This window comes from Alexandromys fortis, unplaced genomic scaffold (genome assembly GCF_014885135.2).
Source record: "Alexandromys fortis isolate MF-2015 unplaced genomic scaffold, M_Fortis_MF-2015_v1.1 scaffold_326, whole genome shotgun sequence".
NCBI lineage: Eukaryota > Metazoa > Chordata > Mammalia > Rodentia > Cricetidae > Alexandromys > Alexandromys fortis.
The window spans coordinates 427,979-444,284 of NW_026068217.1; the positions used below are offsets into that span (position 1 = coordinate 427,979).

Sequence of the window (16,306 nt, forward strand, 5' to 3'; positions counted from 1 at the left end):
TTTTTTTTTTTTTTTTTTTTTTTTTTTTTTTTTTTTTTTTTTTTTTTGAGACAATCTTACATTGCTCAGGCTGGCCTGGAACCCTGGCAATGTAGCCGAAAACGACCCAATGTTTGGATTAGAGGCTTGCGTTACTTAGGCCGGCTAGAATTTTTTTTTTTTTTTTTTTTTTGGCCGGCTAGAATTTGAAACAATTCTAAACGAACGCTGTCTAGAGGATGATTCCATTTTTTTGTTTGTTTGTTTTTTGAGACAGTGTTTCTCTGTAGCTTTGGAGCCTGTCCTGGTACTAGCTCTTGTAGACCAGGCTGGTCTCGAACTCACATAGATCCGCCTGCCTCTGCCTCCCGAGTGGTGGGATTAAAGCCATGCGCCACCACCGCCCGGCTGATGATTCCATTTTTAAATGTACAAACCATTTTGTTAAACACTTCCCTCCAAAAAATACAAGCGCAGCCTTGCACAGCTGTGCATGCGCATTGAAATTCGCAACCCGCGACATCTTCACGCACAACGAAAGGGGCGGTGCAGCCTTTTTAGCAAACCAATAAGAAACCTCCAGATTATCTTTTCCCTATTGGTCCCCTGGAACCAATCGGAAGCGAACTGCTTTTTTTTAGCGAGCGTCTGCGGCGCGTGACGTAATATGAGGGGTCGCCCAGCAGGGCTGAGCCGGGCCAATGGGGAGCGACAAGGGTTCGGCTCGCCCATTCTCACGCCCCACCCTCGGACCTTGCTGGAAGAAAGTTTCGCCCGGCCGCCCAGGGACGCGAGCGAACATGGCCTCGCCGAGATGGCTCTGGTGTGCGTGTGCGACCGCGGCGGTGGCACTGCTGCTCGTCTCCAGGCTTCCCTCGGCCTCTGCCCAAAGAAAGAAGGAGGTGAGGCGGCGCCTGCCAGCGCCAGGGACTTTCTCGGCTTGGGGCTAGAGAGGGTCAGCTCGCTCCTTCCCCAGGATGTGTGCTGGGCGTGACTTGGATTCCGCCTTTGGGAGGAAGTTGGCCTCACAAAAGCGGGAGCTGTAACTTCTTGTGTTTTGGAGTCTCGAATCCAAAAGCAGGCTGTAGCGGGAGACCAGCTGGCTTCCAGCAGCTGGAAAATGTGCAGCTATAAGTTGTGACACTTCTGGAGGCCGGGCCGTTTGGGGGGTCGGGCTGAGAAGCCCGATTTGCTAACCAGAGGGTATAATGCAAGCTTCTGTTGTCGACCAGGTCGCTCCCTCTGGCGTGTGTTAGGGCTGTCTTGTTCGCTCAGGAGTTGAAGTAGATAAACAAAATGATGCCATTCGTACCCGTTTATCAGCGTGCTCGGCTGTGTTCTGTTTGCTTGATAGACACGAATGAGCAAACTGAGACACCCCACGCCACCCCTTTGTGAAACAGACTTTGCCATGTGGAAGACACGCAATATCCTTTCTGTCTATTTTTGTTCTGTTTCCTTTGAAGCATTCTCCTACTGTAGCCCATGCTGGCCTTGTTCTCATGAAAATCCTCCTGCATTTGCCTTCCAAGTGTTGGGGTTACAGGTGTGAGCCGCGACACCCAGCTGTATTTTTTAACCTTGATATTTAGCAGTCCAAACAGATGAATCTTAGCACTGTGTTTTTGAACATTTGTAACTTAGAACCATATACCCTTAAAAGTTAAAAGACTACTAACAATTAGTAACAATTATTTATACCCTCTAATTTTATAGGTAAGGAAAACCAACCCTAGGTTTACACAGTTAACTTCTGTAGTTAAAGTAGACTAAAGCCCTTCATTCCAATGCTATTTCCTGTGCTTTCTGCACCGCCTCGAGTATATAAAACCTGTGTGCACATTTTTGAACATTACAGCTGTTAAGTTAAATTAGTAAATAAACTAATTTCTATATCTGAGTATTTGAATTATTTCATAAGACTAAAAACTAAGCTAAGCCTGGCATGGTGACCATGCCTGTATTCAAAACATCGTAGTGAAAGAGGAACAGGAATTCAGTATCATCCAAGTGAGTTGGAGACTCATCTGGGCTACACGAGACCCTATTTGATTTATTTATTTCTTTATTAATTAAAGATTTCTGTCTCTTCCCCACCGCCGCCTCCCCTTTCCCTCCCCCTCCCTCAACCAAGTCTCCCTCCCTCGTCAGCCCAAAGAGCAATCAGGGTTCCCTGCCCTGTGGGAAGTCCAAGGACCACCCACCTCCATCCAGGTCTAGTAAGGTGAGCATCCAAACTGCCTAGGCTCCCACAAAACCAATAGGTGCAGTAGGATCAAAAACCCAATGCCATTGTTCTTGGGGTCTCAGTAGTCCTCATTGTCTGCTATGTTCAGCGAGACTGGTTTTATCCCAGGCTTTTTCAGACCCAGGCCAGCTGGCCTTGGTGAGTTCCCGATAGGACATCCCCATTGTCTCAGTGTGTGGGTGCACCCCTCGCGGTCCTGAGTTCCTTGCTTGTGCTCTCTCCTTCTCCTGATTTGGACCTTGAGATTTCAGTCCGGTGCTCCAATGTGGGTCTCTGTCTCTGTCTCCTTTCATCGCCTGATGAAGGTTAATATTCAGGAGGATGCCTATACGAGACCCTATATGATAAAACAAAAACTAGCAAATGAAGACATTGAATTAGGAAGGTGACAAAGAGGAAAGTAAAAATACAATTATCAAAGATATGATCTAGTGAGCAGCCTTTATGCTAGGCCAAGAAATTGATATGACCTTTTATGTTTTTTTTAGCGTTCAATTCATGGATAGATGCTCACCAGCTCCTTGGAGGCCTAAGAGGGTGTGGAATCACCTGGAACTATAGTTGACAGTTGTGACCTGCCAATCCCAGGTGCTGTGCAAAGGCATCAAGAACTCTTAACATGAATTAGCTCTAGCCTCTGATGTGACTTTTTGAAAGAATCCTAATCCATTCTTTTTTGGTGGGGATGGGGTTGGAATTCAAGACTGAATTTCTCTTTGCATAGCCTTGGCTGTCCTGGAAGTCATCTGTAGACCAGGCGGACCTCAACTCAGAGATCCACCTGCCTCTGCCTCCCAAGTGCTGAGTTAAAGGTGTGCGCCACCACCGCCCGGCCCAAGCCATTCTTTGTAGAAAACAGTATGCAAGGGAGTACATAATTTTGTACCCTTAAAGTCCTGGTTTTAAGCTGTAAGTTAGTGTATCTATCTAGGGAAAACTGTTAGGACATGACAATACCTTAGCAGCTGCTATCTCTGGACATTTAGTAATGTTGGTAAAGGAAATGCTTTCACGTTTTGCCCTGTATATTGGTATTGTTTTAAGAGAAAGAGGGAGTCATTCCTGTGGACATTTAGACAAGTTTTTGGTACATATTCCACACTGGCCTTGAATTCCTCTGGGGTGCCAGAATCAAAAAGTAAGCGTTTTGCTCCGTGGCCTAAACTGGCCTTGAGCTTTTGGTCCTCCTGCTTCAGACTACCCAGTGCTAGAATTAAAGGTGTCTGCCACCATGCCTGGTCACTTACTCTTTTTAAAGATTTCCTTTTATTTTTAAGTAATTAAAAATTAGGTATATGAATGTTTACCTGGTGCCATTGGGTGTTAGAGCATCAGAGCCCCTGGAACTGGAGTTACAAATGGTTTTGGGCCCCTATGTGGGTGCTGAAAATATAATCTGGTCCTCTGCAAAAACAGCAAATGCTCTTAACTGGCTAAACCGTCTCTTAAGACGTGCGTGTATGCCTGCATGCGCACGCGTGTGCAACTTGTGTGTAGGTTCCAGTGGAAGCGGGGCTACTCAGAGCTGAAGTTACAGGCTATTATAAGCTGACTGATGTGGGCGATGGGAATTGAAGGGTCCTCTGGAAGATCTGAGTTATCTCTTTGGTCCCTTAACTTTTATTTACTTGTTTGTTAGTTTGTATGGGGAGGGGGTGTCAAGTGCCACTACACACATGTGGAGGCCGAAAGATAAATTGCAGGCGTAAGTTCTCTCCTACCATATGGCACCCGGGGATGAAACTCAGATCATCAGGCTTGGTGACAAGCACCTTTACCCATGAGCCATCTCACTGGCCCCCGCTTAATCTTTTAAAATAAAGGTGTGGGGTTCTTCATTGTTGCTTGTTGGTTATGAGACAAGGTCTCCTGAAACTAGCTCAGGCCAGCCTCATACTCTCTGAGGATATGAGATCACCTTGAACTCCTGCTTTCTTTTTAGGTGCTGGGATTATAGGAGTGTGCTACCAAGCCCAGCAGAAAGGGTGAAGGGCTTGTAAGTTTAGAATTTCCATCAGTGAAATTATGTTTAGTAATTTTTTATTGAACTAAAAACACGAATGCCTATTAGAAAGTAGATTTCTAGTAGGGGGCAGCTAGAGAGATGGCTCAGCAGTTCGTCTTGTATTGCTCTTGCAGAGTACCTGGGTTCAGTCCACATGGTGGCTCACAGTCATATTTTTTTTGGATTTTTTTTAATATTTATTTATTATGTATACAATATTCTGTCTGTGTGTATGCCTGAAGGCCAGAAGAGGGCGCCAGACCTCTTTACAGATGGTTGTGAGCCACCATGTGGTTGCTGGGAATTGAACTCAGGACCTTTGGAAGGGCAGGCAATGCTCTTAACCACTGAGCCATCTCTCCAGCTCCCTTTTTTTTTGGATTTTTGAGACAGGGTTTCTCCATAGCTTTTTGGTTCCTGTCCTGGAACTAGCTCTTCTAGACCAGGCTGGCCTCGAACTCACAGAGATGCACTTGCCTCTTCCTCCCGAGTGCTGGGATTAAAGGCGTGCGCCACCATCGCCCGGCACTCACAGTCATTATTAACATCAGATCCTGAGGACTTGATACTCTCTTGTGACTTGTACACATGCATACATGTAGATAAAACACAAATCTTTTTAAAAATTGTTTACTTTTTAGAGGAATATGCTAAATTGTATATTTTTAAATGGTTAATCTGGATTTTCTGTTATATAAATTTTCCTCAATAATTTTTTTTAAATAATCTGATTCTAACTTCCTTTTATTCATGCCCACTGTTCAGACTTTGAAAATTACATTAACTACTTATCTGGCTGACCTTTAACCTATCCTTTTTATGTATATCAAAGGAAATTATCATAAACAGGATATAAGTACAACAACAAAGAAATATGGGAAATGTAACTCAGTGTTTTTTTTTTAATTAAGAAAAATATTTTCCAAGGGTCCGAGTCCTTAATGTTGGAAATCCATAACCAAGATACAGAAAAAAAGTTAGTATGGAGATAGTGTAACGGTATTCACTGTATATTTCAAATAACTTTTACTACTGTATCCATTGACCACTATACAACAGAGTAACAAATACTGTCAACAGAAGTCAGAGTTCCAAGCCAGTGACATAGCTCAGTGGTAGGTAGAGTGCTTGCCTATCCTGCATAAGGCCCTGTTGACCCCATTTTTTTGCTTCCAGAAGTGCTAATACAAAAAATCTGCTGAGCCATCTCTCCAGACTGGAAGGGTGTGAGTGTGAGAGTGTGTGTGTGTGTGCGCGCGCGCGCGCGCGCGCACGCGCTCAGGGAGTACTGAGAATTGAATACCCAGGTCTTTTCAAATGCCGGTTAAATGTTCTACTAACTGAATATATCCCCAGTGTTTCAGTCAGAGTTAGTATTGCCGTGTTGAAACACCATGACCAAAGTAACTTGGGGAGGAAAAGGGTTTATTTGGCTTACATTTCCATATCACAGTTCATCACGAGAGGAAGTCGGGACAGGAATTCAAACAGGGCAGGATCCTGGAGGCGGGTGGTAATGCAGAGGCCATCGAGAAGAGCTTCTTACTGGCTTGCTCCACATGGCTAGTTCAGCCTGCTTTATTGTAGAATCAGGACCACAAGCCTTTACCAACCCCTCAGCCCCACCCACAATGGGAGGGACCCTCCCACTAATTAAGAAAATGCCCTATAGGCTTGCCTATAGCCCTATCTTCTTCTGGAGGCCTTTCTCACTTGAGGCTCCCTCCTTTCTGATGACTTTAGCTTGTGCCAAGTTGACATAAAACTAGACAGAACATCCAGTTGGAAACAATTTTTGGACTGGGCTGGTACCCTAGACTGAACCCAGGGCCTCATGATTGCTGAGTAAACACTGCCACTAAGCTACATCTTCCGGTGCGCAGGATTTTAAATACAGGGCTAAAGATAGAGATCGGCAGTAGAGTGCATGTGTAGCTTGCTCAAGACCTTGGATTCAGTCCTCAGTAAAGGCTAAAATAGTTGTCTTTCTTTCTTAATGTTGCTTTCTACTATTTTTGTTTTTGTGGGTTTTTCTTCTTTAATTTTAACCTAGGTTAGTCTTAAACTTGCTGCATTGTTGAGGATGATCCTGAGATCCTGATTCTCTTATTCTCAAGTGCTGTGGGTTCTTTTGTTTTTAAGACTGGGGCTTGTGGAGTCTTCAGGTGACCTGGAACTCAGTATATGTAGATGACTTTGAACTCCTGATCTTCTTTCTTCCACAGTTTTTAATTTTTTTTAAAAGAGGGTCTTACAGTATTGTTCATGCTGCCCTAAAAGTCACGATCCTTCTGCCTCAGCCTCCTAAGTACTGAGGTTATAGATATATGCCACCATACTTGGTAAGATTATATATCTTTTTTTCATTTTTTTTATGTGTGGGTATTGTGCCTGCATGTATGTCTGTGCTCCATGTGCATGTCTGGTATCCAGAAGAGGGCACTAGAACCCTTGGAACTGGAGTTAGAGCTGGTTGTTAGTAAACATGTGGGTGCTGGGAAACAAATCCTGGTTCCTCTGCCAGGCCACAAGAACCAGTGCATCTTATCTCTCCACCATCTAAAGTTATGTTTTGTGACCTCTTTCTGAGAATCTGTATCCTTTGCCCTAGCTAGTTTTGCTTCAAACTGGCACGGGCTAAAGTCATCTGAGAGGATGGACCCTCGATTGAGAAAATGCCTCCATAAAGTCAGGCTCTAAACAGACAAGCCTGTAGGACATTTTCTTTTTCTCTCACTGCTCCCCCACCCCACAAGACAGGATTGTTCTGTGTAGTCCTGGCTCCCCTCCAGGCCTTCTTCATTAGCTCCTGCTTTTAGGTTTCTGCCCTATTTTGAGCTCCTGTCTTGACTTCCTTTGATGATGAACAATAAGGTGGAAGTGGAAGTTAAATAAACCTCTTTCTCCCGCTAGTTGCTTCTGGTCTCCATGTTTTATCGCAGCAAAAGGGGGGGAGAGGAGTGGGGGGAGGGGGAGGGGAGTGGGAGGAGGGGGAGGGAAATGGGAGGCTGGGAGGAGGTGGAAATTTTTTTCTTTCAATAAAAATAAATAAATAAATAAATAAAAAACAAAAACATCAAAAAAAGATACCCTAACCAAGACAAAAAATGATAGAAAAATATGTAAAGGAATAGATGCAAAAAGAATACCAAAGAATGATAAAATGATCATGATGTTTGAATGGCTGTCTTCCTGCTTCTTGGTTCTCAAAAAAAAATCTTGTCAAATATTAAAGAGGATTTACTTTAATCCAGTCATACTGAACTGTATAGCAAATTGCTGAGTCTTGTTTTCATCAGCAGCAGTTTGCGGGGGGGGGGGGGGGATCCCCATTATTTGGCTTTTGTGAAAATTAAGTGAAATGAGCACAGTCCATAGATTCTCCATGGGTTTTCTTTCTTTCTGCCTCCCTCCCTCTCTCCCTCCCTTTCTTTTTATCTTTCTTTCATGTATAGTGTTCTGTTTGCATGTATGCAGGCCAGAAGAGGGCACCAGAGCTCATAGATGGTTGTGAGCCACTGGGAAATTGAACTCAGGACCTCTGGAAGAGCAGCCAGTGCTCTTAATCTCTGAGCCATCTCTCCAGCCCCTCTCCAAGGATTTTCTAATGCAGTACTTGGAATATAAAATATAGGTGATTCCCTTTCTCTATAAATAGATGGTTTTCAATTGCTTTTTTGCTTTTTCAGTTCTATGGCTCACACCCAGGCCCTTACACATGCTAGGCAAGCCCTCTCCTTCCAAGCTACACCTCCAACTCTTTATCTTTTTGCGATATACTTTTTCAAATAAAGCAAGTTCAGAAAGAGTTACCTGTGTGTATGTATGCATGTATGTATGTATGTGTGAGTATGTATGTATGTGTATATATATATGTGTACATATATATGCACACACACACACACACACACACACACACACATATATATATATATATATATATATGAGACAAGGTTTAACAGCTCTGGCTATGCTGGAACTCACTTTGTAGATCAGGCTGACCTTGAACTCACAGAGATTCACCTACCTCTGCCTCTCAAGTACTGTAATTAAAGACATGCGCTACCACCACCCGGGCATGAATTACCAGCATCTTTAATGAGGCAGGGTATCACTTGAAAAACTTTTGGATTCTTCAATGTAGAAAACTGATACATCAAAGTATCACAAATGTTAGCCTGGAGAGATGCCTCAGTTTTTAAGTGTATTCTGCTCTTGCAGAGGACCTGTATTTGATTCCCAGCACCCACATGGTGGCTCACAACCATCTGTAACACCAGTTTCAGGAAATATGATACCACCTTCTGTCCCCTTGAGCCCTAGACATGTGTGTGGTGCACATACCCACAGGCAAACAAAGCAAGCATACCCATGAAATAAAACCTGAGAAATATTACAGATGCATACCCTGTAGCTCTGTAGGCAGTATCTATTACAGAAACAAAGCAGCTGCAAAAAAATGAGACAGCCCTCCCCCCCAAGAAAAAAGTATCAGAGAAGGAGATAGGAATGTATTTTAGCTATGTTTAGGAAGAAGGTAAACAGAGTGGAGCAGATAGCAAAGGAATTAAAAATGCTCAGTTCTTTGCTGACAGTCTGTCTCTTTCAGTAATTATCTGTCAATTATGTTTCCAGATCAGTTCCATTTTAATTGAAGAACAGAGTTATAAATGTATTACTGAAGACCAGTTAAATGAGTAGGAAGGCTAAAAATAAGATTTTCTTAATGAGTACACATGCCCTGATGGACTAGAACAGACATAATATCAAGGTTTTGAAGAAAGTGGAGATATGTTTTAGAGGAATCCAGACTGGTGACACTTTTGAAACTCAAATAATTTGAATGACAGAACTAATTTTAGTTCTAAATGGTAATGGATTTCTGTATTCCATTACCATTGGGAGATGGTAGTGTCAGAATTCATAGTGGTTACATTTTTTTTTTGAGTCAGGGTTTCTCTGTGTAGCCCCAACTGCCTTGAACTCAGTCTGTAGACCAGATTGGCCTTGAACTCACAGAGATCCACTTGCCTCTGCCTCCCTAATCCTGGTATAAAAGGCACGTGCCACCACTGCCTGGCTAAGCTTCAAGCTTCTTTGATAGAGCTAGGGGAGATAAATATGCCTGGGTGTAGTGCTGCATACTTGTTAAAACAGGGCTTGAGAGTCAAAAGGAATAGGATCTTTATAAGCTTAAGACTAGCCTTGTCTACATAGTAAAGTCCAAGGTTACACAGGGCTACGTAATGGAAGAGAGAAAGCTAGATTTCTGGGAGTGAATTTCTCTAATCCTAGCACACACTGGGGAGAACAAGGCAAGAGGATCATGCCTTGTTAAAGCGTGACTAGGCTACATGAGTTGATAGCCAGATTGAGCCACAGAGGGAGACCCACTCTCAAAACAGAAGTAAGAAAACAGAACTAAAACCTTTCCATTTAAATTGAATGAGAGAGTTGGGCAGTGGTGGTGCACACAGCCTTTAATCCCAGCACTTAGGGAGTTGCAGGACAACCAAGGCTGTATAGTAAGATGTTTTAAAATCAAGTCTTTAGAGGCTGGAGAGATGGCTCAATGGTTAAGAGCACTGGCTGCCTTGCTCTTCTAGAACTTCTGAGTAAACAAAATACATGAATAAATAAACCTTTAAAAATACCCTTAGAGGAATAGAGAAGGCTAAAGTGTGAAAGAAGTGCCTAAGAATTATTAAGACGTGAGGCTGGAGAGATGACTCAGTGGTTAAGAGCACTTAACTCTTGGAGAGGACCCATGTTTGGTTCTGAGCACCCATGTGGTAGCTCCTGGCTTCCTTTAACTTCAGTTCCAGGAAATTTGATGCACTCATCTGACCTCTGAGGGTACAGTGTACACACATGATACACATATACACATGCAGACACAACACTTATACACATTTTTTTTAAATCTCAAAAAAGGATAAAAATAATAATTAAGGTATTATACTTCTGGGCTGGGGAGATGGTTTAGTGGCTAAAAGTGCTTGCTGCTATTTCAGAGGACCTGAATTTGGTTCTGCGCATCCACATTAGGCTGCTCATAACTTCCTGTGACTCCAGTTTCAGGGGATCTAACACCCCATTCTGGACACCTGCAGTGATGTGTACATACCCACACAGGGACATACATATATGCACATAATTAAAAATAAAATATTCTTTTATAAGGTCAGGTGTGGTGGTACATGCCTTTAATCCTAACAGTCTTGGGAGGCAGAGACAAGCAGATCTCTGAGTTCGAGGCCAGCCCAGTCTACAGAGCAAATTCCAAGACAGCCAGAGCTACACAGAAAAACCCCTGTCTTGAAAAACCAAAAAGAAAAGAAAGAAATTATTTTTTTAAAGAATGGATTTATTTGTTTATTTATTTAGGGTTTTGTTTTTTTTTTTTTTTTGAGACAGGGTTTCTCTGTGTAGCCTGGAACTTGCTCTGTAGACCACGCTGGCCTCGAACTCACAGAAACAAACAAAGCTGCTATGAACATAGTTGAGCACATGTCCTTGTGGCACAATTGAGCATCCTTTGGGCATATACCCAAAAGTGGTATTATTGGGTCTTGAGGAAGGTTGTTTTCTAATTTTCTGAGAAATCACCACACTGACATCCAAAGGGGTTGTACCAGCTTGCATTCCCACCAGCAATGCAGAAGTGTTCCCTTTTCCCCACAACCTCTCCAGCATAAGTTGTCATCAGTGTTTTTGATCTTGGCCATTCTTACAGATGGAATCTCAGAGTTGTTTTGATTTGCATTTCTCTGAAGACTAAGGATGTTGAACATTTCCTTAAGTGTCTTTCAGCCATTTTAGATTCCTCTGTTGAGAGTTCTCTGTTTGTGTCTGTACTCCATTTTTTATTGGATTATTTGTTCTTTTGGTGTCCAATTTCTTGAGTTCTTTGTATATTTTGGAGATCAGACCTTTGTCTGATGTGGGGTTAGTGAAGATCTTTTCCCATTCTGTAAGCTGTCATTTTGTCTTGTTGACCGTGACCTTTGCTTTACAGAACCTTTTCAATTTCAGGAGGTTCCATTTATTAATTGTTTCTCTCAGTGTCTGTGGTACTATGGTTATATTTAGGAAGTGGTTCCCCATGTCAATGCATTCAAGTGTACTTCCCACTTTCTCTTCTATAAGGTTCAGTGTGGCAGGCTTTATGTTGAGGTCTTTGATCCATTAGACTTGAGTTTTGTACATGGTGATAGATATGAGTCTATTTTCATTCTTCTATATGTTGATATCCAGTTATGCCAGTACCACTTGTTAAATATGCTTTCTTAGCCGGGTGGTGGCGGCGCATGCCTTTAATCGGGAGGCATAGGCAGGCGGATCTCTGTGAGTTCAAGGCCATCCTGGTCTACAAGAGCTAGTTCTAGGACAGGCTCCAGAGCTACAAAGAAACTTTGGCTCGGAAAAAAACAATTAAATAAATAAATAAATATGCTTTCTTTTTTCCATTTGATATTTTTGCTTCCTTGTCAAAAAACAGGTGTTCAAAGATGTGTAGATTGATATCCAGGTCTTCTATTCCGTTCCATTGGTCCTCCTGTCTGTTTATATGCCAATACCAGGCTGTTTTTAGTACTGTAGTTCTGTAGTAGAGTTTGAAGTCAAGGATTGTAATGCCCCCACACGTTCTTTTATTTTTCATGCTATCTTGGGTTTTTTGCTTTCCATATAAAATTGAGTACCGTTCTTTCGAGGTCTTTGAAGAATTTTGCAGGGATTTTGATGGTCATTGCGTTGCATCTGTTAGAATTCCATATTCTTGAAGATTTTTCTAGATCTACTCAGTCAAGTCTATTGGAAGATGAAATGGAGAAATCTGTGCTTTTAACAGAATTTGCTTCCAGACATGTTCACATTCTGAACGGTATTTTCTCTATAAAACCAAGCTAGGCTTACTTATTTTAAGATATATTAAAATAATAGTTTGCTGTTTTCTTGCTATTTTAAGATAGGGTTTCTCTGTGTAGTCCCTGGCTGTCCTGGCACTCGCTTTGTAGATCAAGCTGGCCTTTCTCTTCCGAGTGTTGGGATTAAAGGCATGAGCCATCACCACCCAGCTTATTTTGCTTTTTTTTTTTGAGATTGAATCTCACTGTGTTATTTCATCTTGCTTTGTACTTCTGGCTTAAGCAACTCTCCTGTCTCAGACTTCCAAGTAGTTATGTCTGCAGGTATGTACTGCCACCCCTAGTTCTACCATCTAATTGTGAAATTCCAGGTTGTGTTCATGTAATTCTATGTAGAAGTTTAAAACTACTTCATCTGTTGTGATCTGGCTTCAGTTTATTTTCAGAAAGTATACTTAATTGCTCTCACTTTAAGCAGTATTTTGAAGATAATTTTATTTTTTAAGAACTTTAGGAAGAAACTACGGGACTAGTGGTGAGCTGTCTCAAATAAAACTAAAAAGACTAAAAATGTGATGTTCTCTGAACTAAAAGGAACTGTGTTTAGTTGCTTTTATTTTATTTTATTTATTTTTAGACTATCCATATTCTTTAATAATCTGATATATGTACTCAGTGTATCTGTATCATATCCTCTAGTTGCTTATTCTTTAAGGAACTTCCAAATGCTTTTCTCAGGTGGCTTTGCTGTAGGAGAACTATTTGTGTTTTCACTCCAAGACCACCCATGGAGTGGACCATAGAGTTTTCTAGTGGATTCAAAGAATATAGAAGGATGCAGAGAACAAGGAGAGGCTAAAAAGAAAATGGTGAAGTGATTTTTTTTCTCTGTCGCTCCATGAATCAACTGGATTTGTTGGACTAGATGTCCAAACATCAGGGAGGAGTTGCTCCAGACACCATTCACATAACCACAAATTGATGCAAAAGCAAGAGGATGTTTATTCTGTCATGACAGGGTCCTTCAGGTTCGGGATATGAAAGACATCGATAGCTGTTACAACCCATCTTTTAAAGCGAAAAGCCATAGACACAAGGGGTGGGGGGAATTGTAGGTTGTTTTCCAACTTACTGGATTGGCTTATTCAAAGGGTTACTAGTAGTGATTGGTCTGTTCCAGGGCAGGAGAATAGCTGTGTGATCAGGTGATAAGGGGAGCATCTGTGGTCCATCCTGACCTTTGGTTCAGTGACTAAATCAAATCAGTACATCAGGAACTGAGTCAACATCTGTGGGTTGTATTTGCCTCAATTCCCAAAATGGAGTTACGCTTGAAGATTATTCTCAAGGACACAGGGGGATGAGCAGTCCAGTGTGTGTGTGTGTGTGTGTGTGTGTGTGTGTGTGTGTGTGTGTGTGTGTGTGTGCGCGCGCACTACTTTCCCTTTTCCAAGATAGAGTGAGTGTAAGGTTTTAGAAAAATGTCTTAGGGTTGAGGGGGGGCTTACAAATGCATTTAGAGTCTTTCAGATTCATTCCCTAATATTTGACTCTTGAGCTTTATTGAATAATAAAACATTAAAAGAAGCTGAAATAATAGGCTTCCTGTATGTGATTTTGAGCTTGAGTCCGAAGCAAGTAACTAAGTACTAAGTTTGTATACCCCGAATGTATTTAGTAGATTGTGGTCCTTTAACCTCACTGAGGTATGCTGCATGAGATATTTAAGATGTTTAAGTTTTCTGCAGTGAACCATGACCATTCCTAAAAGCGACCCATGCCACTACACTGACAAACACCCCCCAAAGATAAACTTTGTACAACAAACTGTTCAGGACAATATCAAGGTGATTAGCTAAGATGGTCCAACCAGGACTTCAGATAAGTCCTGTACTTTCTCATCACATGGAGACTGGACAACTGCTAACTTTCCTGGGACTTGATGATTATCTCAATTTTCTCAGGCTCCTCCAAATATGCCATCATTTCCAGATGGCAGGAAGTAATTTTAAGAACATGACACCTAAACTCTCAAAAGATGGGGTGGGTGTATTCCATTCATTTGGTGGATTATGAATGTCATTATTTAGGGTAGGTGGTTACACATTGTTATTGGTCACGGTCAGGGAGGAAACTAAATTAAGGAGATTAAATTCTATGATCTTGTTCTGAAAAACAAAAGGGGGATTTAGAAATGATAAGATAAAAAGGTAAATTATTGAATATATTTTCAAACTGAAAAAGCAACTACTAGTCTCAAATATTTTACACTGGTATGGTTTTTTTTTTTTCTTTTTCGAGACAGGGTTTCTCTGCGGCTTTGGAGCCTGTCCTGGAACTAGCTCTGTAGACCAGGCTGGTCTTGAACTCACAGAGATCCGCCTGCCTCTGCCTCGCGAGTGCTGGGATTAAAGGCGTGCGCCACCACCGCCCGGCTTGGTTTGGGTTTTTGTATATGATACAAATTTAAGGCTATTTTTGTTATACTGTATATATGTTTTGTTATTGTATATGTTTCTTTCATTGTTTAAGATATTTTTGTACATTGATACAAATTTAGGATTATTTTTCTTATGCTGTATATGTTTCTATTCTTGTTTAAGGTATTATACCTATGCAGCTCATTTTGAAATGTAATATAAAGTTTTAGTCCTTGAAAGCTATTCAGGATTATAACGAAAGACAGGTTAGTAGTTAGTCATAATACAACAATCAAACTTAACAATTATGTTAGGTATGTTTTCAAGGTCATAGATAGATAGATAGATAGACAGACAGACAGACAGACAGACAGACAGATAGACTATATTTATGGTCTCTATATATAGATAGATGGTCTTCAAACACTGCAGAGACTACAGAATTTAACATTTAAAATGTTTTAATAACAAGGCTTTTCATGACAGTGAGAAATATCTATTACTGGCAGCACCAGTTTACTTTAAAAGGATGATGGGCATCAATGAACCTCCATTTTGAGTTTGCTTTCATTGTGGCAAAGATAGCCATTTGGGCAAGAAACTGCCCTTGCCTTAACTAAAAGTGTGCTGTCCAAATTAGACAAGTTGGACACAAAAGAAGTGACTGCCAAACTTTGCCAAGACTTCGGACAGTCCTTCAAAATTTCCTTCTTCACAAAAAAATTCTGTTAGATATTTTAGGCCTGTAGGCCAAAGATGGATGCCCCAATGTTAGAGAGGAACCTTGAGGTGACTTTCTAGGTAGCCAGATGTCTCTGTTATTTCTATAGTTTTAGAAGTTGCTTGCTCTGCACTACTCAAGTCTTTGATGGGATTGAAGATTAAATTGTTAAGAGTTTTCCTTAGAAGTTAAATTAGATAGAAAAAACTAAAACTAGATACAAAATTTTTGGACTCACCAAGATAGGATAGATAATGAAGTATTTTATTTGAATTTGCCAAATACTTAATGGACTGGACATTGTGAATGTATTTTTTACTTGATAATTGTTCTTATTATATATAGTTTCACTTTGTTAAAACTGATCCTTTTTGATCTAGGCAGTGGTGGTGCATGCTTTTCATCCCAGCACTAGGGAGGCAGAGACAGGTGGATCTCTTTGAGTTCAAGGCCAGCTTAGTCTACAGAGTGAGTTCCAGGACAGTCAAAAATACACAGAAACCTCATCTCGAAAAAAAACCAACAACTAATACCTTGTTATATATAGTTTTACTATGTTAGAGTTAAAACCTTTCCCTTTTATTTAGACAAAAAGGGAGAATGTTGTGGGAGGTTTGTTTTCACTCTAAAGCCGTCCATTGAGTGAACAATAGAGTTTTCTGGCTCACTCAGAGTAGATAGAGAGGTGTAGAGTATAAGGAGGGGCTGAAAAGATGCTTGTTCTTTTCGATTGGAAAGGTGGAGAAGAGTGTAAAGTGTTCTTTGCCCCATAGCTCCATGAATCAATCAGGTTTATTCCCTAATATTTGACTCCCGAGCTTTTTTCTTAAATTTATTTATTATGTATATAGTGTTCTGGGCACCAGATCTCATTATAGATGGTTGTGAGCCATCATGTGGTTGCTGGGAATTGAACTCAGGACCTCCGAAACAGCAGTCAGTTCTCCTAACCTCTGAGCCATCTCTCCAGCCCTTGACTCCCGAGCTTTATTGAATAATAAAATATTAAAAGAAGCTGTAGTAGGCCTTATCTACCTTCTCTAACAGCAGTGTATGAAAGACCTC

At 41.3% G+C, this 16,306-nt stretch overlaps 1 protein-coding gene across 9 annotated transcripts in view; it reads left to right on the top strand.

The window, feature by feature from the left end:
• Window positions 1-16,306, top strand: part of Magt1 (magnesium transporter 1) — a 91,785-nt gene that overhangs the window by 5,234 nt on the left and 70,245 nt on the right. For 7 of the 9 annotated variants that reach the window (XM_050130461.1, XM_050130460.1, XM_050130462.1 and 4 more), the window contains exon 1: window positions 666-881. The exons of 1 other annotated variant lie outside the window; for it this stretch is intronic. In XM_050130461.1, coding sequence (XP_049986418.1) covers window positions 681-881 — 201 coding nt within the window. In that variant the 5' untranslated portion in view covers window positions 666-680. Of the gene's footprint in view, window positions 1-665; window positions 882-2,715; window positions 2,816-16,306 lie in introns of those variants that run through there. One more of the 9 variants, XM_050130466.1, reaches the window with a different exon arrangement.